Here is a 26,006-nt window from a genome sequence, read left to right on the forward strand (position 1 = left end):
GATCCGGAGAGGACCGCATACTGCCACAGAGGGATCCGGAGAGGACCGCATACTGCCACAGAGGGATCCGGAGAGGACCGCATACTGCCACAGAGGGATCCGGAGAGGACCGCATACTGCCACAGAGGGATCCGGAGAGGACCGCATACTGCCACAGAGGGATCCGGAGAGGACCGCATACTGCCACAGAGGGATCCGGAGAGGACCGCATACTGCCACAGAGGGATCCGGAGAGGACCGCATACTGCCACAGAGGGATCCGGAGAGGACCGCATACTGCCACAGAGGGATCCGGAGAGGACCGCATACTGCCACAGAGGGATCCGGAGAGGACCGCATACTGCCACAGAGGGATCCGGAGAGGACCGCATACTGCCACAGAGGGATCCGGAGAGGACCGCATACTGCCACAGAGGATTCCACTTAGTTGGATTCAATTCGCTCATCTCTAGTTATGGACATGGGACAGAATAATGCAAGTCACCTGTACATACTAAATGGTAAAACACTGGATAACACTGACATGGAAAAGGACTTTTAGTGGACAGCAAACTGAACTGTAAAAAACTGTGTCAGGAAGCTGCTGCCAAGTTATCATTATTAAAGATAATGATAACTTATCCTCAGGATAGGTCATCGTTATATTGGCGGGGGTCCAAGTCCCGGCACCCCCGCCAATCAGCTGTTTCAGGGAGAAGCCGCGCTCACCGGAGCTCTGGAAAGCATAGAGGCAGTGTTTGGTATTGCAGCTCAGCCCCACTGACTTGAATAGGGCTTAGCTACAACTAGGCCATGTGACCGTTGTACAGTGATGTCATTGACCTAGGAAGAGGCTGTGGCGCTCTTCTAACAGCTGATCAGCGGGGGTCCCGGGTATTGCACCCCTGCAGATCTGATACTGATGATATATCCTGAGGAAAAGTCAAATATTCTTTTCCTAGATAACCCCTTTAAAAAAAAAAAAAAAAAAGTCTGCCACCAGTGACCTCCCTATCTGGCCGTTTACATAGTTGTAGTTAACCAGATTCTTTTAGTTACTGACGAGGGGACATCCTCTGGGTCTGGAGGAAAGAAGTCTTCTACACAAACAGAAGAGGATTCTTTACGGTAAGAGCAGTGAGACTATGGAGCTCTCTGCCTGAGGAGGTGGTGATGGTGATTGGTGAGGTCACTAAAAGAGCTCAAGAGGGGCCTGGATGTATTTCTGGAGCGTAATAATATTACAGGTTATAGTTATTAGATTTCCAGAGAGGGGCTGGATGGATGCCGCTTGTAAACTTAGAAAAAGCAGAAAACAGCCCGGCATCTCTGGATCCAAAAATCAGGGATTTATTCGAGAAAACCCATACATAACAAGTAGTGAGAAAAAGATCCAAACAAAGCCTACGCGTTTCAGACAGCTTCTGTGTCCTTGTTCATTGCAGAAGGACACTGAAGCTGTCCGAAACGCGTAGGGTTTGTTTAAATCTTTTTGCAACCACTTGTTATAGATGTTTTTTATAAAGCCCTGCTTTCTGGATTCTGCGATGCTGGACTTTTTTCTACTTCCTCTCACGTGCGTACCTGGTTGTGTCGCTATCAAACTTCTCTTCCTGAAGAAGGAATTTCAATGAAAGTAAGAGGGTCATGGTTTAAAGGAAGGTACACAGTGCTCTGTGTAAAAGCGGGAAAGCTGATGACAGGACCCTTTAAGTATGATTAATTATTAAGCATTATAAAGCGTGTGCACATTACAGGCAGCACTGCGGCACGCTGGCGCTCTGACAGTGAGGACTCACATTCCAAGCAGCAGGGAGAGGTCAACTTGGTCACTGAAAAGAAAATAAAGCGCTGACTACTCCTAGAATAGTGAAAAACTGCACAAGTCTCCGACTTAGGCCTGGTTCACATCTCCGTTTTCAGATCCAGCAGGCCGTTGCGGCACAGAGCAGCCTGCCGGATCTCCATTGACTGCAACGCGGATCCGGCAGTCTTCTGTATTTCAGCCGGAAAGAAACCATTGCATGCAATGACTTTTGTGCCGGATCGAGCAGACGGATCTCCGAAGCCGAGAGGTGAACAAGGCCCCCCCCCCCCCCCTTTTTACATCCGAGGCGCCTTTATAAAGAATGTCTAAGGTACAAGTCCTAATGCAAGAGCTCTTATTAAAGGGGTCCTCTCACTTCAACCAATGGCATTTATCGTGTAAAAAAAGAATTCGAGGCACTTACTAATGTATTGTGATTGTCACGTTATACACTGTACAGGCATTGTTGCTGCTGAGATACGAGGTGGCCACCAGGTGGCACTTTGTTCCTAGAGTGTTCAAGTACGACCACCACTGCTGCATTGCAGGGTGGTCGTAACCCCTGGACACGAGCAGTGTATAACGTGATGGAAAAATGAATCCAGCCAGCGAAGGAAGCAATATGGACAATCACGATACATTAACTTTCTCTACTTGATAAATGCTCAAATACAGTAATTTACATCACTAGAAGTTCTACAATTACAGTATCTTGTATCAATTCCTCATGAATGTCAAGATCTCTGCTTGCAGTCTTCTCTGTTTAGCGGTCATGTGATGGGCACAGCTCGTTACCAGGGCGCTGCCTTGTGCTCCTTTTGGATCCATCCCATGATGACCAGGGCACATTTGTATCCACTGGGAGTATACAATGAAATCTCCTACTGAATGACAGCAAGCACAGATATTGAACACTAAAAGGAATTGAGAAAGAAGGTAATTCAGACAAATTTGTGACTTTTCATTACACAAAGAACAACTGAATCTAAATATAAATCTGAGCAGTGTCAACCCGAGGTCCATCTACAGGCAGTCTCAAGGACCTGCCTGACCTGAGACCACCGTGGCGTTGGGTAGGTGGGCACAGATGTGTGCTCATCAAAATATACTTGCTACAGCTGGGTTCACACGGGCGTTGCGGGTGCATTGCGGGAAAAAATGCGGGTGCGTTGCGGAAACATGTGAGATTTTTCCCCGCGAGTGCAAAGCGTTTTAATGCGTTTTGCACGCGTAGCGAGAAAAATCGGCATGTTTGGTACCCAGACCCTCACGCATTGCACCCGCGCGGAAAACTCACACGTGTGAACCCAGCCTAAGAGTCTCAGATTTTATCATTAGTGAGGGCTTAGTCCATATTTTATGTTTGCATCTATTGTTTTAGTGCGTTATTTTCCGTGACTTTGGCTAAAAAACCTGCAGGAAAAATCTGCCTCAAATCCTGCTCCAAAAAACTGTGTGTGAACCTACCCTTAGGCCCCTTTCACAAGAGTGAGTATTCCACTCAGGTGCAATGCGTGATGTGAATCAGGACCCATTCATTTCAATGGGGCTGTGTACATGTGCGTTGGTTTTCACTCGTCACTTGTGCGTTGCGTGAAAATAATGCAGCAGGTTCTATATTCTGCGTTTTTTCACGCAACGCTGGCCCCATAGAAGTGAATAGGGCTGCGTGAAAATCGCATCCGCAAGCGTGGATGCGATGCGTTTTTTTCACGGATGGTTGCTAAGAGATGCATGTATACCTTCAATTTATCATGCGTGAGCAAAACGCATTAAACCACATGCGATAAAAACTGAACGCGATCACAGACAAAACTGAATTAACTTGTTTGTGAAATCGCGCATTTTCAGTGAACGCATTCGAAACGCACCTGGACCTAATCTGCTCACGCTCGTCTACAAAGGGCCTTACTCAGAAATCCTACTTCAAAATCATATAAACCTATATATCACAGAGCTCGGCTGCTCTCCCTCCGTCCTGCTCTGAGGGCAGAAGAATTCACCTGACAGGGGCACTTTATACTGCTCTGGTAAAATGAAAGCAGAGCTCTGATTGGTTGCTATGGGCAACCAAAACAGTGCGTCATATATAAGCCTGCCCAGCCCGGTGTAGTGTGGTCTGACCTGCTGTACACGTGCTCCGCTCTCACAGAGTGTGACCACCATCAGAGGATGATAAAAAAAATGTCCGTCTGTGTAGAATAATGTGTGAAAAATGACCAGGCACAATGCTGCAATTATAGGCTGTAGGTATTACGTGGCGGGTAAAGCTCCTTTAGGACAACGTATACACCATTATATGAAGGAAGCGCTCCTGACAGGCGCACACATCTACTACAGACACCAACTTGTGGTTCCAAAGGTTAGGAGAGGGACATGAACTGCTCCCTGGTCTTATCACACGTCAGGCCTGGAGTCGCTCGCCTCTCACTGAGGGCAATTAGTGAATATTTAAAGAAAGTTTAAAGTACAGGTAAAAGATTAAAAATGACACACAGGCACAGGCAGACGGGTGCGGGGCGAGGGGAGGACAAATGGCTGGAGGAATTCAGAGCCACTTAAGACACCCCAGGAGATCTTCAGCAAGAACGTCCATAGACGAAAGAAAGCGAATAGTTAGGGGCCGTTCACACTGCGGGTTTTACCACAGAATTTTGGCTGAAAAGAAAAAAAAAAAAAAAGACACCGACGGCCGCGTCCTTTCTGCCTTCCATTCATTTTAATTGAAAGCAGCACTGAAAATCACAGAGCAGCCGCCTAAAGCTGTGGCATGTCTGTTCTCGGCGAACCTCCGCAAGCTGCCGAACCTCCGCACTGCCTTCAAAGGGAGGCAGAAATGATGCGCCTGCCAGTGGGTTTTCAGCGAAGCTTCTGCGGTAAAACCGGCCATGTCCACGGCCCCTTAGGAGCCGGCAGCGCATTTCAAGGCACATTGAGAGCCAGCTGCTACTATGGCCATGTTCACATCAGAGTCTCCGTCACAGATTCCGCCAAACAGAGAGGCAGCTGAATGGACCCCATTGCAGTCAATGGCTCCGGCACTTCCGTTTTTTTTTTCTCTTCTACGCTAACAGAACAGAAATAACTAGCGCAGATGTGACAGACAGTGAGCTTTTAGGGAAACGGTGGTGACCTGCTTCTCTGCAGGTTGGTATACCGCCTCGCGTGTGTCTTATCGGCTACACTTTTACATGGGCAGATATTCTGCCCCATAACAAGCGCTGACTAACCATAGCAGCACGTCGGCTGGCGCTCATTACCCACCAATCATCTCTAGTATGGGGACGAGCAATCGCTAATACAACTGTTCATCCACATAGGCTGTTCATTTGTTACGCCATACTGCTGACAAACTATTTTCGGTCCCACATACAGGATGAGAAACCCCCCCAAAAAATCAGCGCTGGGTCACGGGCTGCATGTTTACCTGGGACAATGACCAGGAACGAGCATTGTGCGCTCCCGATAGTCAGCTTGTGTACAAGGCGACCCAGACTAGCTATAGACTTTATATAACGCTCAGCCCAATGCTTGTTTTATCCAAGGGCTATTACTCCCCTTACACATGCATGCTGAGCTTAGCCGAGCATACATGTGTTCTCAATTAGAGAGGGGGGAAAACCCCTGCCAGACACCTCGGGGCATGTTGGAATCCAACAGCCTGATCTTTCTTTCTCCTAACATCAAGGCAAAGTCAGAAAAGCCCCACACACATGAGACAGTCGGATGTTTCCAATGAAATTGGGGGGTTTGGGCAACATTCTGTACATAGAAGGTGTTTGAGGATTGTATTATAGATGGACTCACCTTAGGACAGGCCATCAATATCAGACTGACTCTGCAGCCCGCCAAGCAGCGCTGTTCCTAGTCACGTCAATCTAACCAGCTCCGCTGACTACACAATGGATGGAGCTGTATAGTTTTGGCACCAAGGCTACCCCAAAGCATGGGGGTGTCGGACCCCTGCTGATCAGATATTGATGGCCTAACCTGAGGCAGGCAATCAATAATAAAATCCTGGAATACCCCTTTAAGACATACTGTGTTAGTGTCGCACAGACTTTCTTGCTGCAGTGGATGCATGTGCCCTTGTCTTGGTGGCTGCTCTCCATCTCCTGTCACCAGTAACTGCTCCACAAACGTGCATGCTCATGGTCAACGTTAGGTCTCATGGACACCACCCGCAAGTATGGACTCTTCCAGGGCACCCTTTAAAGGCCATCAGTCAGCAGATTTGTACCCTCTGCAACTGCCACGCCCTCTCCACTTTGATTGACAGGGCCAGGTGCGATCACGTTTACACTGCCCGGCCCTGTCAATCAAAGTGGAGAGGACGCGGCAGTCTAGAGGCTAATTTCCATATATTAAAACATCATTTTTCTCAGTAATGCGGACACATATGAACATGGGACCAACACAGATGTCTTCAGCTGCCAAGTGCACATGTAACAGGTCAGCCAGTGTCATAGGGAAAAACTGCTGACAGATGCCCTATATTGTGCATTCTTCCATGTGCTTCTGATTTCATCTTATCATCTCACATCATTCATCTCAGGCCAAGAGGAACGGTGAGGAAGGACATGTCTTTACACAGTACAGAGCCATATGGATGCACCATATGGCAGCACACTGAGCGCCTACGGTTCCGGAGCATTACACGGTACTGCCCAGGCTGCCATTAAACCATGAACAGCAAAACACGAAAACCCCAGGTTCTTTGGGATCACAGATAAATGAGCGGATCCCTCGCCCTGCTCTCAGCACGTCGCGTGGAGACAGACAACAGTTTGACTTCATAGGCACTTTCTTCTCAAAGGAAACCTTGGGTTATCTGGTAGCGCTTCCTGTTTTTTATGTTCGGAGGAACTTCTCTGCGTGTCCCTCTGATTTGCACAACCTCAGCTTTTTTTGGGTGGATGCCCTCTGACCCCCACCTTAGCAATTCCTGCACTCACAGCTTCCTACTTAGGAAAAGAGCAAATCAACAGAATTCTTATTTTCCTACTAGAAGCAAGGATAACCTCAGCACGGACCGGCTTTCTGGAGATTTTTCGCGGAAATCTGAGCGGTCTAATGACACTTTACAGTAAGGAGATTATCTGACATGTTCTACACCCCCGTGGGGTAAGCCTGTGCGGACCATGGATACGGTAGTCTCATATCAAAGCTGGGCAGAATCAGACCTAGCAGAGCCGAATTGGTCATTTAACTGCCTCTTATGTGCACTGCTATAACCAGGCACCCTCCCAATCCATTGCGCAATACGACAAACACGACTCTCCTACATCGGCAGTAAAGTGCAGTCCTGCTGGCAGTCAATTCTTCATGCAGATAACAAGCTAAGATACCAAGGAAGCCACCTGATGACTCAGAAGGGCACCTGAGGGTCTTATCTACTTGCAGCAACTAATAAGACGCCCATTTGATATTAATAGGTTGTGTCTGCCGAGTGCACTATGGAGAAGGAGCTTGTTCTGCCCGTGGTGGATGAGTACATGCTGCTGCGCCTCTGCCTGCTGCTGCGCCTCTGCCTGCTCATCCTCCCTTGTTGCTATGGCACTGAAATCTCTCGTCACGACTTCAGGATGCTGCTATTCTGGAATCAGATTAACTCCTCCATCTCCCAGAGCGCAGCACAAGCACTTTCCCTAATCATGAAGACAGCCGATGCAAATCTGCTTTTCTGGTGCACAACGCGTTTCACGTATATATTTACTATGCGGGGAGGAAAACAGCATGTGATGGGGACAGCGATACTTCATCGCGTTCGGCCGCAGTCTCATCGGGGGTGACACGTCAGGAGTCACAGCTACACCTCCACAGTACATACCCTTAAACTTCGAGCGGATGTTGGCCAGTTCCTTGTTTATCCTTTTTATTTCCGCTTCTTTGCTTTTACCTGAAACGAGAAAAGAAACGGGTTCATAAACTTTTCTGATTGCGATTTATCGTCATCGGTGGAGAACTCCTTTAAAGAAAATCGGTCATCTCACCCGACATGCCTATTTAGGAAATACTTGCATTTGCCAAGAAATAAGAATTCTGGAGCATTTTTTTCTCAGAACTCTACTTTGTGCCGTTCCTCTGCTATTCCTATGAGAAATGTATGAATACATGGACAACTTGGTGTCACCAGTTGACGATATGTCCATACATACTGTCCAATCAGAGCTAACAATGTCAGGTGGTATGGGAAAACACCTCTGTGAGAAGGGGAAAGGTGACATACCATGTTACTTGTACTAACTATACAGGAGGAATAACAGAGGAATGGCACATATGCTTCTCAGCTGATATATTATGGAGAATACAAGCTTTACTAAAACACACTGCCTCCATAGTTTGCATTCCCCACAAAAGAAAAATGCTGGTGCATCTTTTCTTAGAATTCTGCATTGCATTGGCCCTCTGTTATTCCTCTTGGAAATGGTTATCATTTTTCCTTTAAATAAGGTGACTCCCTGTACAGCCTGACACCTTTAGCACTGACTGGACAGTGTCAGGCTGTTTAGGGACACTCCATACTAACTAATGGTAACAACCAGTTGTCAATGTACTCATACATTTCCAGGAGGAACAACAAAAGAGAAGCATATGCTCCAGACTTTTATCAGGGAAAGCAAGTATTTACTAAAACAGAAATGTCCAGAGAAAGAACAAGTCCTCGTTACCCAAATATAACTGAACTAAAGCTGTGCCTGCCATCAGCGCCGCGCCAATCAGGACTCATGAATGGAAAACACGATAAAGACTAACTAATTGAGATCGGTGACTAGAGTCCGTTTCCGCAGCTCTCTGCTTTGGCCAATAACCCCCCGTCCGCCCGCGTCCTACGTGCTTCAGCATTACATAAGAGGCTGTGGCTACGTGAGATAAAATGAAGGCCACTGAAAGCTCCTGTAGATAACTGCAGGCAACTGTCAAATGGAAGAAAGCCAAAGAGACAAATACTGAACTGCCTGGGAGTGACAGGGCGGCTCGACAGAAATACAAACGGTTAAACCCAATGAACAGGCATAAAATATGAGACCACAGACCATACAAGCGCGCATCACTGAATATTATTAAAGGGATATTCCAGTTTGCAGTTTGTTTATATAATAGGGAATCATACAATGTCCTAATTTACAAGTCTTACATATACAAACCTTTCTTATATCAGACAGCTGATCCCTACATATTATATATACAGTAGTATAGCCCATGTATCAGTCCTGTGGAATGTATCCATGGTCTAAGGGTCCATTCAGACGGACGTAAGCGCTCTGTGCTGCAGACCGCAAGGCAGGGGCACCAGCCGTGTGCACTCCGTTTATGGACTCACTGATTGAATGGGCCGCAATACAGGCACGGAACCCTTACAGTCATCTAAATAGATGCATATTAGAAAATTCAACATCATATTCTCTAAAAACTAAAATAAATAAATGTAATCATTAAAACCGAAATACCTCTTTAAGAGTAAAAACCCAATATTCACTCTATAGCAGTTTCCGATGGCTGCCAGATTACCAAATAAACAGTTTCTACCCTTCTAAGGTCAAAGTTTATTTACACCAATTTCTCATTTTTCTTTGAGCCTTCAACAACCTTGAAAAACCCAAGACAATAGGGATAAACTCAGAGTAAGACCTCTTTCACACGAACGTAAGGGTTCCATTCCCGTGCTGCGGGCCGCATACGGCAGTTCTGCAATACACGGGTCACCAGCCGTGTGCATTACGCATCACGGATGCGGACCCATTCGCTTGAATGGGTCCGCAAATCTGAAGATGTGGTGCGGAATGGAACCCCACGGAGTGCTTCCGTGGTATTCCGTTCCGCAAAAATATAGAACTTGTTCTATCTTTTTGCAGAACGGACGTAACGCGGACCCCATTCAAGTCAATGGGTCTGTGATCCACATGCAGCTGCATCACGGTCGGTGCCCGTGCATTGTGGACCACAACTTGCGGTCGGCAGCACGGACACAGAGCCCTTACGTTCGTGTGAAAGAGGCCTAAGACCTGTATTACACCAACAGATTATCTGACCAATCATTGGTCAGATGGCCGCTTACACACACAGATCTTTTGTTATACTCACCAACTATTGGTGTGATCGGACAGAAATTGGTCAGATGATCTGTTGGTGTAAGCCTGCCCCCCATACACACGAGACGGCCCTTGGGGGAATGAGCAGTGGTCTATGAGCATGCAGCAGTTTCTGTGGGGGTGACATGCCAGACCATCTCCAACAGAGATGTGAACAAAGCCTTAGCTGCCACGTCCATTGTCCATGAACAGAAGTGGCGCTGTTTCTGGGGGAAAAAACTAAACATATCTAAACCTGGAAAACCACTAGCAGATAGGCATAATGAACACGTGGAAAGACTGTACAGGTCTTCCTGCCCATGTTTTATTTTTTTTATTATTTGTATTTGTTATTATTTGTATTTATTAGTTTGATCTTGATCTGTAGAAAACTTCCGCAGGCTCTTAGATAACCCACGATTTCTAACCAAAAAAGCTTGCAATGGGGTTTCTAAGCTTGATATAAATGGAACAGACACTGAACACAAACGGATTTCTCTAGGCCTATATGGCCCTAAGCGGTTCCTTCTGTATACCCTAATGCTGTCATTCATTGCATGAAAAAGCAAAGGGAGGGAGCGCAGGAAAGCAATGTCAACGGAGGCATCTGGGGCGGCACAGCAATGGTTACCCACTCTGAGGCCTCTTAGGAGATATTGTGGGAGCTGGCACTGGAGTGGGAGGAGAAGGCGGCCCGATGGATAGAAAACTGCTAAGATCGGCCACACAGGTCAAGATGGGTGAAATAAAGCAGTGATCATGGGGCAGGTACTAGTCTAGACTCTCACGGGAGCACCAGGCTCTCCTCAGCTTGGGAGCAATAGCTTGCATTCCAATCCACTGCAAAAACAGAAAAGACAGATGGACGTATTCGCTCCCAGGGACAGACTGAAGAGGAACATTGACGTATTGTGCCGCAACGCGCTGAAGCCACGTCTGATGACATTTATCACTGGTACAGCTACGAGGCGGCAGAGTGTAATTGCATTTTCTGCTCCGCAGCAATGTTAGCCCTAATGTGCTAAGGAGAAAGGGACATGCTGATCCTACTTTTCTGTCTATAGAAAATCAATGTTTGTCAGATGTGGGCTGTGGCTAACATAGATGAAACCTCCCTGGTCTTCAGAAGGGTCGGAGGGTACTTATCCATACAACAGACCCCTGAGGGTCTGGGAGTCATGTCGTTCTATTGAGTCTGGGACCCCAATCGATCATGGTGCCCCATACCCCCTGCTGCTCCTCTGAAATGACCGGTCGCACACGCTCCATTCATTTCTATGGGAGTTCTGGAGATCGGTGAGCGCTGTACTCGGATATCTCTGGATCAGCCACTTTGGTTATTTCAGGGGAGCGGCAGGGGGTCTGTAGGAGGTACAGAGCCCCCATTCTACTGATTAGTGGGGGTCCTAGCAGTAGGACCCCCACTGAGCTTCTACCTACCGGAATACCCCTTAAAGCCCTTGTAGCCATTTATTATTATTCTGTATTGCATCAGAAATACAAAATGAATAAACTTTCAGTGTAAACAGATGACTGCACATTTCCTATGTGTCTCCCTGGTTACAGACAACAAACGAACCTCGTGTAGTCTGACCCTGCAGTCGTATCCTATCTACCCCCTACTTCTTGCTGACCGACCAAATCTATGTTAACCAGAATTTAGGGGCAGATGGAAGTCAGTATGACCATGGCAGATCAGACTACACAGGGTTTCTTTGTAGTCTGTAACCATACCGATGCAGAGCAAAAAAAAGATACAAGACGAATACCTGGAAAGTTACAAAGTTACTTCATTTCTGACGTACAGGAGCAATTCTTAAATGCAGGATACAGCAGAACTTCCTAATCAGTGGGGGTCTCAATGCTGGGACCCTGGTCATCGGAACGGAGCAGGTTTGCCGTTTCCTTCACAGTGCGGCTAGGAGCATTGTTTTCAGGATCAGCAGGGGTTCTGACGTAGTACAGATGCAGCAGAGCTAATAACACGTTAGGCTACTTTCACACTCGCGTTTTGGGAGGATCAGTCATGGATCTGAAAAAACGGATCCGTTACAATAATACAACCGCATGCATCAGTCATGAACCGATCAGTTTGTATTATCTGTAAGTTAACATATGGATCCGTCATGAACTCTATTGAAAGTCAATAGAGGATGGGTCCGTTTTCTATTGTGCCCAATTGTGTCAGAGAAAACAGATCCGTCTCCATTGACTTAAATTGTGTGCCGGGACGGATCCGTTTGGCTCAGTTTCGTCAAGTGGACACCAAAACGCTGCAGGCAGCCTCCAGAGCGGAAGGGTGACTGATAGGAGGCAAACTGATGCATTCTGAGCGGATCCTTTTCCATTTAGAATGCATTAGGGCGAAACTGATCCGTTTTGGACCGCTTGTGAGAGCCCTGAACGGATCTCATAAACGGAAAGCCAAAACGCGAGTGTGAAAGTAGCCTTAAGTAGATCTGATAACTCACCCAGTGTGACTGTTAACTCTGCTAGATCTGTACTCATACTGAGCAGAATGTTATGACATATCACTCGGCTATACCAGGGGCGGATTGGCCACAGACCTTACAGGGACATTTCTGGTGTGCCAATGCCCACGGGGCTGCCCGAGTCCTCCTCACGGCCGGCCAGTGGAAGTTTTTGGGGGATGTATTTTGTGCTGCTGGTGGCAGTATTTTGTGATAGACTGTGGTATTTGGCTCTGTTGGGGTGGTATAATGTTCCCCAATATGGTATTTCTGACCCTGTACTACTTTTTTGCGGTGCGGACGGATAACGGAGCCATTCAAGTTGAATAGGTCTGGATCAGTTTGCAGAATCTGCAAATTGAGGTCCCCCATGCACTGAACGGCCATATGCATGAGCCCTTACACTGTTTGCTCTATTTCTATGACCCGACACAAAACAGAACGCTGCCTGAACAGAAGACGTCCTGATGCATCCGGGTCTCTTTCCATTCAGAATGCATGAGGACCGAACGGAAACGTTTCTCCGAGATCCTCTGCCGCATCTCAATACCAGAAAACTACAAAGCAAGTGTGAAAGTGGCCTTAGGGATAAGAATACCTTATTAATGGCCCTTGTTAAGCTGGATGGCAAGCAATATACCCCATGGATGCTGCACACAGTAGCCTGCTGTAATGGTCCTAACTTTCTATATTTCCTTCATCATAGCCACTTTTCACTCTATTTCGCCAGTCTCCACATCAGTGCTTACCATCTAGTAAACTGCTAAACATACAGCTGGCACCTCCACCAGGAAACGGTCAACGGGCGGCGCGACTGCTGGGGTTGCCATGCGCACGCAGCTCTGTGACCGTGCCGTCAGTGTCTACGGCTGTTTGGCCTTCTATCTGATCTACTGTAAAGTAGGACATGCTGTACTATATCTGCGATCAGCCTGGCTTCGTCATGGTACACCTGCCCTGGCACCCGGCATCAGCTAAGGCCACCCGACCACGCAAATGCCTCTCCAAAACAGGATAATGCTGCAAAGTGCTCTTCTAAATGACTACAATTATACTGTGTGCCATGTTATTCTCTGTTGCCAGAGGTCACATGGGAAAACTGAATTATGTTTTATGGGGAATTATGCAAATATCCTACAATTAGGCTCTAAGCAGCTGGTTAATGTCAGCGGCAGACCTGCTGAATGGCGGCTGTAACATTACATGTGCAGTCTATTGTATGGCCATGGTATCATTCTATTCTACACCAGTGTATCCAATTACTACAGGGCTGATAAGCAGCTATCCCATCACACAGGCTGCTTATCCATGGCTCATAATACTAATACAATGCGCGCGTGTGCGTGTGGTGTGTGTGTGTGTGTGTGTGTGTGTGTGTGTGTGTGTGTGTATATATATATATATATAATTTTTTTTTAAATTGCTGCGAAGTATTGCTACGTTCAGATCACTGTTTAGCTTTATGTTCTAATCCATCACAAGAACAGAAAAATATAAAACGGTTTGCATCACTTCAATCAGAAAAAGTCCTGCATACAAGGGGGGGGGGGGGGTCATTTATTAAGACCGACGTTTTACAAGCCGGTCTTAATAAAGACCTGCACTGGCCTCTACATAACTTCGGCAGATCCACCACCGCTTCTAAACGTAAGACGGCTTCCTGTCCTAAAACAAGTGTAGAAAATTATGAATGAGACGGACCTGAAGGCCCGCCCCCTTTCCCACCACGCCCCCTTTTTTTTTTAGACCTGGCGTGCGCGGGGAGAAGTTGCAGATTGCACTGAAAAAAATCTGAGCCAGAAATACGCCTAATGGAATGAACAGAAGAGAAATCTAAATCCAATCAATATTCGGTGACCGCCTTTTGCTTTTAAAAGAGCATCAGTTCTTCTAGGTATGTTTCCAAATGGTTTTTGAAGGAACTCGGCAGGGAGGTTGTTCCAAACATCTGGCAGAACTAACCACAGATCTTCTGCGGATGTAGGCTTGCTCAAATCCTTCTGTCTCTTCGTGTAATCCCAGGCAGACTGGAGGATGTTGAGATCAGGGTTTGGAAAGGCCATATCATTACTTCCAGGACTCCTTGTTCATCTTGACACTGAAGATAGTTCTTAATGACATTGACTTTATCTGTGAGGTTATTGTCCTGCTGCAGAATAAATTTGGAGGCAATCAGACGCCTCCCTGATGGTATCATATGATGGAGAAGTATCTGCCTATATTTCGGAATTCGAATGGAAGTAAGCATGATGTCTCATCCGCTGCACTAAGTGTCCCTGGCCAACCACTGCATCTATGGTCCTCAACCGTTGCTCGTTTCATTATGCTTCTTCAAAAGAGCTTGATACAGGCTTATCCATCATGCAATAAATTAGGGAGCCGTCTGATTGCCTTTAAATTTATTCTGCAGCAGGACAAGGACCTCACAGATAAAACCAATGTCATTCTTTAGCAGGAAAACAACCCCAAAGCCAATGTCATTAAGAACTATCATCAGTGTAAAGAAGTACAAGGAGTCCTGGAAGTTATGATATGGTTTCCACAGAGCCCTGATCACAACAGCGAGTCTGTCTGGGATTACATGAGGAGAAATAAGGATTTGAGCAAGCCTACTTTCAAACAAGATGTGCGATTAGTTCTCCCTGCCAAGTCCCTCCAAAAACAAGTGTACCTAGAAGAATTGATCCCACCAAATATGGATTGGATTTAGATTTTTCTCTTTAGTTTTTTTACTTTGCATGTTTTAATTGATGAAAGTAAACTATTAGTACTTCTATTTTTTCTACTCTGCAGCATTTTTTCCACACCTGCCTAAAACTTTTACACTGTACTGTATATCAGCAGCTAATTACAAGCTCCAAATACAGGTCAAAGTAAAGCACCTCAGGATATAACGACGCTCACCCTACAATTTGCATGCATCCCTTTGGCTATGAAGAGCTTGACTTGAAGATGTGAGCGAAGCGGTGTACAGATAGAAAGTATAGAGTCTGTACACCACTCTGCTTGTGCCTCAAAGGACCGGAGGGGATCACACCCATAGGGGAACCGCACTCCTCTGCAATCAGGGGGGCTCAGGAGACAATCCCCAAGGATGAAAACCTGCAGCATGTCAGAAGTAGGGCTGAAACGATTACTCGATTGAATTGAGAAATTTGACACACAAAAAAAATCATCAATGCAAATTTTTGGCATCGAGGATTCGTTAGTGTCATGTGACCATAGAGCGGGAGTGAAGCGCTTGCTATTACTCACCGCTCCATGGTCACCCGCCTGCCCGCACCGTGCTGCACTTTTCTCCATAGTGCCCATAGTTAGGACACAGTGCAAGTAAGTGCTGGTGGCACTGGGGGGGAGCTGGTGGCACCGGGGTGGGGGGGAAGCTGGTGGCACCGGGGGGGAAAGCTGGTGAGTTTTTATAAAGAAAAACGTTCCTTTTGTTATTAGAGTAGTCAAATAATCGTTGAATAAATGGATAGAATACTCGATTACAAAAATAATCTATAGCTGCAGCCCTAGTCATACCTTTTCTGAAACTACAGATGCACTTTAGGCTACCTGCACATGGAATGGGGTTTTCAAACAGATTATCTGCGCAGATTTCTCTGTGGTTCCACACCAAAATACACGTTAGGCCTCATGTACACGACCATGTGTAATTTGTGGTCCGCAAATTGCAGATTTGCAAAATATGAATACCATCAGTATTGCATCTGCATTTTTTGAAGACTTCAATGGGTCCATGGTCAGCATTTTGCAGCCAAGTATAGCACATGTTCCATCTTCAATGTGGAAAGCACACGGATTATGGGATTATGTGCTTTCTGCATCTGTATGAAGATAGGATATGTCCGCAAAATGAGGACCCATTAAAGTCAATGTGTTTGGGAAAAAAAATTACAGAAAGCATCCATATTTTGTGCATCCGGTCGTTTGCATGAGGCCTAACTTTAGGATTTTGTTGCGGCTTTGTCCAGATCCCACTCAGCAAAAAACTCTGCACAGCAGGTTAATTTCCACACAGATAAAAAAAAGGCACAAAGTGTACATGAGATGTCAAATCTCATTCACTTTGCTAGTATTGTATTAAGCAGCGATTTTTTGGCGCGGACAAAAACATTTGTAATCTGCAATGTGTGCATTTACCTTAAAGGGGTTCTGCACTTTCATTTAACTGATGATCTATCCTCTGGATAGATCATCAGCTTCTGATCGGCGGGGGTCCGACACCCGGGAGCCCCGCCGATCAGCTGTTTGAGAAGGCAGCGGCGCTCCAGCAGCGCCGTGGCCTTCTCACTGTTTACCGCCGGGCCGCCCGCCCGCCCACTGACGTCACGACTTGTATCAACTAAAGTGGGCGCGGCTAAGCTCCATTCAAGTGAACAGAGCTTAGCCGCGCCCACTCTAGTTGATACAAGTCGTGACGTCAGTGGGCGGGCGGCCCGGCGGTAAACAGTGAGAAGGCCACGGCGCTGCTGGAGCGCCGCTGCCTTCTCAAACAGCTGATCTGCAGGGGTCCCGGGTGTCGGACCCCGGCCGATTAGAAGCTGATGATTTATCCAGAGGATAGATCATCAGTTAAATGAAAGTGCAGAACCCCTTTAAGGGCTCTAGCAGACGACCGTATGTATGTTGCGTTCCGCATCTGCCAAAAATACGTGTGCATTTTGTATTTTACAGAACGGAACAGCTGGCCCCTAATAGAACAGTCCTATCCTTGTCCGTAATGCGGACAATAATAGGACATGTTCTATTTTTTGCGAAACGGACATAGAGTGGACACGGAACGGACACTGAAAGAAAATACGTTCGTGTGCATGAGCCCTAAAGGGGTTTTTCAACAGTTTTTTATTCCAACACCTAACATTTTCCATCAGCCGATTCTCAGCTGAAGATGGCACCAGAAACAGAACAGGACATGGGAGTCGGAAGCAGACGGCTCCATCCACTGTATAGAGGCCATGCAGTACTGCAGCTCTGGAGGCCTAGGAAAGCATAAAACATTTAAAGCAGTAAAAAAAAAAAAAAAAAATGTATGGCGCGTTTGTGCTACAAACAGAAAGTACTGAAACATTTCTGCCATTATAATTACTATTACACCTCTCATACCTGACCAGAGAAAAGTATATATGAGTGATTACAGTCCAGAGCTTCATTCATAATTCTGTTGGTTGTCACTCGAACAGGTATTCAAGCTGTGACTGATGATGGACACCAACAGCCCCCAAAGACATAAGTAACAGGATCTGTTCCAGTCCAATATTTTGTGGAGGGGAATGGTGCTGCATGCTGTGCTTTTTTTGTCAAATATGATGAAAACCGCAATTAAAGGCCTCATGCACATGACCTTTGTGTTTTGCGGTCGGCAAATTGCGGATATGCAAAACACAGAAGGTGTCCGTGCAAAACGGACAAGAATAGGAGAGGTTATATTTATTGGGTGGACCACGGAACAGAGCAACGGATGCCGACAGCACACGGAGTGCTGTCCGCATCTTTTGCGGCCCCATTTAAGTGAAAATACTGCGGCTCGGATGCGGACCAAAACAACGGTGGTGTGCATGAGGCCAAAGACAGGATCTCACAAATAGAGTTGAGCGAACCTGCTTTTTTGCAGGTTCGGGTTTTAAGTGAATTACGTAAAAGATTCAGTTCTTGAGGGAATCCATCACATACTTTAATGCCGGCATGCCAAACGGAATGCCTTTAGAGGCACGCCGTCATAATACAAGTGTGTGGCCAGCAGAACGGACCCCTCGGAGCTGGCCGTTCACTTGTATTATGCGGCATGCCGGCATTGAATTACATGATGGATTCTGATAGAACGGAATCCATTACGTAATTTACTTAAACCCCGAACCTGCCAAAAGGCAGGTTCGCTCAACTCTATTCACAAATGATTTATAGAAGGCTGTGTGACCCCGAGAGTCCTGGAATCTCCTAAATTACACTGACCTAAGGCGGTCTGTAATCCAGGACTCTCAGCAGATTGGGAATGCAGCTCTGGGATCATCACTCACACTTTTACGGTGACTTCGAACACTGCGGATTTTGTTGCAGAAAATTCCACGACTGAAAATCAGTTAATTCATTTGAATGGTGCAGCAAGCACAAGGAATTCTACAAGCCCCATTCAGGTGAACGGATATCTGCAGCGTGTGAAGGCAGCTTTAGGGTCCATTCCGCATCCGTTCCGCAAATTGCGGTCAAATTCCGGTCCGCGGCTCCAGAAGAAAAAACTAGAACATGTCCTATTCTTGTCCACGGACAAGAATAAGCAGTTGTATGGGGGTGCCGGCCGGGTGTATTGCGGATCCGTAATACACTACGGACGTGTGAATGGACCCTTAGTGTGGCAAGAAAAAAAAAAAACACCAATAGAGAGATTTACCAAAGCTGCTATAAAGCAGAACTGGCTTAGCTGCCCACAGCAACCAATCAGCTTTTACCTTTCATGTTTCAGAGCCCCTTTGGAAAATGAAAGATGGAATCTGACTGGTTGCTATGGGCAACTAAGCCAGTTCTACTTTACACCAGTTTTGATAAATTCCCCCCTCCCAAATGCCTCGAAAGGGTGTCTTTAGTTTATCTGTGAAGATATCTGTGGCCCATGTGTCCATATTTTTCCCCCTCTGTGTGTCATCTATACTCCACCGATACCACTAGGCTTAAAGGGGTTATCCAAACCCTATAAAAAACCCCTCCCCCCCCCCCCCCAATGCCTGGGCCCCTCATATAGATTATACTTACCCCGTATGTGTAGTTTCTGATCTCCGCACAGAGGTGACGAGGGTGCCGGGGAGTGGGGTAAGTATATACTGTATATGAGGGGCCCGCGCATTGGGGGAAGGGCATTATAGGGGCTGGATAACCCCCTTTAAAAAAAAAATTGCAGAGCATATCCTCGCAATGATCGGTGAAAATCATGGACCAAACACGGATGGCATTGTGGTTTTCACGGATCTCTAAACTATAATGTGCATGAGGGATCACAGACAAAAATAGTGTGTGCTTCCGTGGTGTTGCCATGGATCTACGGTCCGTGTAACACATTAGCCATTGTATATGTGTGCTGTCTGTGATCCACTGACCTGTAAAGATCTTACTGATGAGGATTTTGTGACATATTTGCAGATTTTGATGCAGAATTTCATATGGCATTGACAGTCTATGATAAAATTCTTCAAAATCCAAAATCGGCAACACGTGTATAAAACACTGCTGAGAAAGGACATATGTACCACATGTGGCTGACTGTCCCCATAAGAGTACATGGTGTGGTGTAGTTTACTATGCATGTACTTTGTACATATCTGTACTTTACTCCGTGTGTCGGAAAGATTATAGCAATACCAAATCTATATGGTTTTTACTTTTGTAATTACTGTAAGTTGTGTCACTGGAGTCAAACGGCCCAGAACATTATCATTTGTCAATCAGCGGCAGTGTGAGGGCTGGTTTTCTGCGGGACAAGTTTTCACGGGTCTCATTTTAGGGTAAATACTCTGACTTCTTGATTACTTTTTAGAATGCGTTTTACAGACGAGTAATGAAGACAAAATAGTAATTTGGGCTTTTTTATGGTATCAATAATGTGATCATTATACTCTACAGGTCGTTATGGTTGCGACAATATCAATTATGTCATTTTTTAAATTTTCTTTTAGGCAAGTATTGGCTAAATATTTTTTCACTTATTTTCTTTATAGTTTTGTAAATGCATTTTTTCCCCTTTTCCCTCAGTCCCATTAGGGAACTTAAACCTTTAGGCCCCTTGCAGACGAGCGTGTCTGGATTAGGTCCGGATGCGTCCCGGTGTATTGCGGCAAACCCACGCGAGTAGGAACACAATTGCAGTCAGTTTTGACTGCGATTGCGTTCCGATGTTCAGTTTTTATCGCGCGGGAGCAATGTGTTTTGCACGCGCGTGATAAAAAAACTGACTGTGGTACCCAGACCCGAACTTCTTCACAGAAGTTCAGGTTTCGGTTAGTTGTAGTGTAATTGTATTATTTCCCCTTATAACATGGTTATAAGGGAAAATAATAGCATTCTGAATACAGAATGCATAGTAAAATAGGGCTGGAGGGGTTAAAAAAAAAAAAAAAAAAAAAAAAAAAGTAACTCTCCTTAATCCACCTGTTCGCGCAGCCGGCATCTCTTCTGTCTTCATCTGTGAGCAATAGGACCTTTGATGACGTCACTACGTTCATCACATGGTTCACCAAGGTGATGGATCATGTGATAAGCGTAGTGACATCAAAAGGTCCTATTGCTCACAGACGAAGACAGAAGAGATGCCGGCTGCGCGAATAAGTGGATTAAGGCGAGTTACATATTTTATTTTTTAACCCCTCCAGCCCTATTGTACTATGCATGCTGTATTCAGAATGCTATTATTTTCCCTTATAACCATGTTATAAGGGGAAATAATAATGATCGGGTCCCCATCCCGATCGTCACCTAGCAACCCTGCGCGAAAATCGCACCGCATCCGCACTTGCTTGCGATTTTCACGCAGCCCCATTCACTTCTATGAGGCCTGCGCTGCGTTAAAAACACACAAAGAGGAACATGCTGCGATTTTCACGCAATGCACAAGTGATACGTGAAAAATCACCGCTCGTGTGCACAGCCCCATAGAAATGAATGGGTCAGGATTTAGTGCGGGTGCAATGCGTTCACCTGACGCATTGCACCCGCGCAGAAGACTCGCCCGTGGGAAAGGGGACTTATGTGCTCTCCGCATCCGAATACCTGTTACACAGACATGTCCTATTCTTGAGCGTCATTTCTACTGATGGATGTGAGAAAAATGCGGATTGCACAAGGACAGTGTCCATAGTTTGCAGATCCGTGGTTTGAGGACCACAGAACGGACATGGTCAGGTGCATGAAGCCTAAAGCAGAGCAGACCCTACTAACGCCAATGCAGGGAATTTATCATCGTGATACATTACAAGGGAAAGCCGAGCTCTCACCCACATCTCATACAGCATATCTGGGAGGACAGCCACGTCCTCAGGGCCACAGTTCGCCTAAGCTTTCCACACAGACAGGCCTCAGGTCAGCAAGGCCATAATGTGGTGAGGTTTAGAGTCGCCTAATCTGGGATTACGACATGCTTCATGAGTCACAATATTCAGTAGTACAGAACGGCCTTGTTACACCAGGGATATGTAATGCACTATCCTACACAGGAAAATGACCGATAATCCTTGGGAGTAAAGTGAACCCCCATACCCTGATGAAGCGAGGCTCTATTAACTCCTGAATGGCTGGACTACACTGTAGCAGTGAATCTCATTCACAATGCATGCTTTTTCAGTTAGGGGGCTGCCACACATCCAGGTTTTTTTATACAGTTTTGGAGCCAAAATCAGATAGAGATATAAGTTCTCTACTTTTTTTTGCAATCCACTCCTGGTTTTTGGCATGGTTTAGGCCTCGAGCACACGATCGTTGTTCCTTTGTGGTTCACAAATTGCGGATTCGCAAAACACGGATACAGGCCATGTGGATTCCAAATCTTGCAGAACGTAACAGCTGGCCCCTAATAAAACCTAGTACGTACTGTGGACAAAAATAGGACATGTTCTATTTATTTGCGGAATGGACAAAAAAAATGACGTTTGTGAGCACGAGCCTGTAGGAAGGCACAAGGGTCCATTGTTGACGGAAGGTACGTGTCACCGAGGTTTCTGGCCTCGGTGAAGTAAGAGTCGGTATTTTCAAGTGTCAGCGGCAGCTAGTGCTGGTTGACACGTTGCTATTTTAGTATGGCTGCAAGCTGATCCGGGCCGACTCTTACTGGGAGTAGCCAAAGTGCTGGGTGGGTGGCTGCTCCCCACGCTTCAGCCCAGGTCTTTACTGGCCTATATCAAACCCAGCCAGCAGTCTCAGCTGTGTGTGGATTACTCCTCTCTGACAGTGGAGTGCTGTCAGTCCCTGTGTGTTTTGGGATCTGAAAACTTGTGCCGTGCAAAAGGGCTGGGAGCCGTATGCTGAGAAACAGGCCCCTAAAGCCTGCCATGGACCAGCAGGTGGAGAAACTGCAAACCAGGTGCAGGTTTTTGTTCTGTGGACTTTCCATGGTATGAACAAACACCTAGACTGCAAAATGTAACTTTTTGTTTTTCCTCAGGCCTTACGCACACAACCGTGCCGTTATTTCCGGTCCGCAAACTGCGGACCCGCAAAAAACGGAAGCCGCCCGTGTTGCCTTCCGCAATTTGCGGAACGGAACGGGAGCCGGCAATATAAATGCCAATTCTTGTCCGCAAAGCGCGGACAAGAATAGGACATGTTATATTTTTTTAGCGGGGCCGAGTAACGGAGCCACGGATGCGGACAGCACACGGAGTGCTGTCCGCATCTTTTGTGGCCCCATTGAAGTGAATGGGTCCGCATCCGAGCCGCCATAACGGCGGCTCGGATGCGGACCCAAACAACGGTCCTGTGCATGAGGCTGAACTGTTTAAAGATTTTGTGGTTGCCTCTACACTGCATCCGCTAGCCTGTCTACCAGAGCAAATCCCCACAGCCCTTACAGTTTTATAGCACAGACTTAAAGGGGTATTCCCATCATATACAATGGGGGCATGAGAACTGAGAGGGAAGATGAATGGAGGGTGCACTGAGCATGCGCAGCCGCCTTCCATTAATTTCTATGGGGCCGTCGAAAATAGCCAAGCGCTGGCTCGGCTATTTCCATCTGCCCCATAGAAATGAATGGAAGCAGGAGCCGCGCGTGTGCGGTGCGTTCCCATTCACTTCTATGGGTGCAGCAGGGAGCAGCGCTTGGTGGTGGACGGGGTCCTCCAGCCACAGTTCTACCCGCTTCGTTCTCGGTGGGACCCGCACCTATCAGAAAATGGAGGCATATCCTAGCGATATGCCCCCATGTCTGTGATGGGAATACCCCTTTAATTGCGGAATTGAAGACAAGATTAGGGCTGCAACGATTAATCGATGTAATCGATTATATTCGATAACTGGATTCGTTGTCGACGAGTCCAGTTATCGAATAATCGCCGATTCGTTGCTATGCGGGCGGACGGTCGCTGCATCTTTATTTTACCTTTTTACAATGACGCTCCTGTAACAGCCAGGCAGAGCGGACGGCGGCGTAACGTCACTCACTCACGTGACACGCCTGCTCCGCCTCCTTCATTCATGAGGTGGGCGGAGCAGGTGCGTCACGTGAGTGAGTGACGTTACGCCGCCGTCCGCTCTGCCTGGCTGTTACAGGAGCGTCATTGTAAAAAGGTAAAATAAAGATGCAGACGTGATTAGTCCGACTTATAAGCATCGGGGCCGGGGCTGTTATGGGGAGGGGGGAGGATCTGTCTATGGCACTGCTATGGGGAGGGGGTCTGTGTATAGCACTGCTATGGGAGGAGGGGGGGGTCTGTGTATAGCACTGCTATGGGGAGGAGGGGGGTCTGTGTATAGCACTGCTATGGGGAGGAGGGGGGGGTCTGTGTATAGCACTGCTATGGGGAGGAGGGGGGGGTCTGTGTATAGCACTGCTATGGGGAGGAGGGGGGGTCTGTGTATAGCACTGCTATGGGGAGGAGGGGGGGGTCTGTGTATAGCACTGCTATGGGGAGGAGGGGGGGGTCTGTGTATAGCACCTGCTATGGGGAGGAGGGGGGGGTCTGTGTATAGCACTGCTATGGGGAGGAGGGGGGGGGTCTGTGTATAGCACTGCTATGGGGAGGAGGGGGGGGGTCTGTGTATAGCACTGCTATGGGGAGGAGGGGGGGGTCTGTGTATAGCACTGCTATGGGGAGGAGGGGGGGGTCTGTGTATAGCACTGCTATGGGAGGAGGGGGGGGTCTGTGTATAGCACTGCTATGGGGAGGAGGGGGGTCTGTGTATAGCACTGCTATGGGGAGGAGGGGGGTCTGTGTATAGCACTGCTATGGGGAGGAGGGGGGTCTGTGTATAGCACTGCTATGGGGAGGAGGGGGGTCTGTGTATAGCACTGCTATGGGGAGGAGGGGTGGTCTGTGTATAGCACTGCTATGGGGAGGAGGGGGGTCTGTGTATAGCACTGCTATGGGGAGGAGGGGGGTCTGTGTATAGCACTGCTATGGGGAGGAGGGGGGGTCTGTGTATGCACTGCTATGGGGAGGAGGGGGGGTCTGTGTATAGCACTGCTATGGGAGGAGGGGGGTCTGTGTATAGCACTGCTATGGGAGGAGGGGGGTCTGTGTATAGCACTGCTATGGGGAGGAGGGGGGTCTGTGTATAGCACTGCTATGGGGAGGAGGGGGGTCTGTGTATAGCACTGCTATGGGGAGGAGGGGGGTCTGTGTATAGCACTGCTATGGGGAGGAGGGGGGTCTGTGTATGGCACTGCTATGGGGAGGAGGGGGGGTCTGTGTATGGCACTGCTATGGAAAGGGGATCTGTGCACTGTTATGAGGAAAGGGATCTGTGCACTGTTATGCCCATAACAGTGCACATATCCCCCTCTCCATAACAGCGCCACCCACAGATCCCCCTCTCCATAACTGCGCCATCCACAGATCCCCCTCTCCATAACTGCGCCACCCACAGATCCCCCTCTCCATAACTACGCCGTCCACAGATCCCCCATAATAGTGTCGTCCACAATTTGTTTTAATATGGCCTTTGAACATATTTTTTCAAGTAAGATCATATAAACCTCTCTGTTTTGTAATTTTGTAGTTTTTGCCGATTAATCGATTAATCGTAGAAATTAATCGGCAACTAATCGATTATTCAAATAATCGTTAGCTGCAGCCCTAGACAAGATAGGCCTTTTACACAGACCGATGATCAGGCCAATTACCAGGGATGAGCGCTTGTATAAAATACTTCTTCCCAATAATTGCCCTGTGTGAAAGGTGCCGGCGACCACTCAATGAAAGAGCCAAAGCTGTCTGAACAGTGATCTGCTGTGCTGGAACAATGACTTTCTATGGGGACAAGCATTCGCTGGAATGATTGTTTGTCCTCATTTTTGGAGGCGATTGCTGCATGGAAATGCAGTCCTCATCTCCTGACAATCAGGAAATTATCAGGAACGTCTGGTTCATTTCCAATAGTTAATATATCGGTCCTTTTAAAAGGACCTTAAGGGGGTACTCCGGTTATGTAAAGTTAGCCCTTATCCACAGGATAGGGGATTACTAGATTACTGTTAGATCAGTGGGAAACCCAGAGAGAAAGGCAGCAATCCAATGACATAAAACTGTTGTTGGATCCTCTATAAACCAGAGAGATCGGCAAATACCGTACCTAAAGCCTGGTGGGCAACCCGTTGATTGGACTACCTGATGAATGCAGCAATTTAAACTAATTTCAAAGGGATCTTCGGCTATAGGAAGATGAAACCAGCTAGTTCTCCACTGCCATGAGTGCCCTGGGCCTATGCTAAACCAGATGGAACATGTCACAAAGGGAGGCAAGTGGAGTGAGGACTGACCCGGTCTACGTCAGGGAGGTGGTCCACAGAGCAACGAGGTGGGGGGCAAAGAGTTTGTAGATCAGCAACAGTAGAGCCAGACACGTCTCCCGACTCCTCCATACAAATACAGGCTTATCCTCTGGGAGAAGAGAAGGATGGGGCACTGAAATCTAGATGATGTCGGTGGACAGCCGGGAGCTCCTCATACATATAAGGCTTGTTGCAGACTAGTGTTA

General features: G+C 47.1%; 1 protein-coding gene across 4 annotated transcripts in view; it reads right to left on the reverse strand.

The window, feature by feature from the left end:
• The window catches only part of LOC122920283 (AP-2 complex subunit alpha-2), a 75,616-nt gene that overhangs the window by 43,167 nt on the left and 6,443 nt on the right, over window positions 1–26,006 (reverse strand). For all 4 annotated transcript variants that reach the window (XM_044269669.1, XM_044269671.1, XM_044269670.1 and 1 more), the window contains exon 2: window positions 7,617–7,685. In XM_044269669.1, the coding sequence (XP_044125604.1) occupies window positions 7,617–7,685 (69 nt within the window). The remainder of the gene's footprint in view (window positions 1–7,616; window positions 7,686–26,006) is intronic.

This window comes from Bufo gargarizans, chromosome 10, assembly GCF_014858855.1.
Source record: "Bufo gargarizans isolate SCDJY-AF-19 chromosome 10, ASM1485885v1, whole genome shotgun sequence".
Lineage (NCBI taxonomy): Eukaryota > Metazoa > Chordata > Amphibia > Anura > Bufonidae > Bufo > Bufo gargarizans.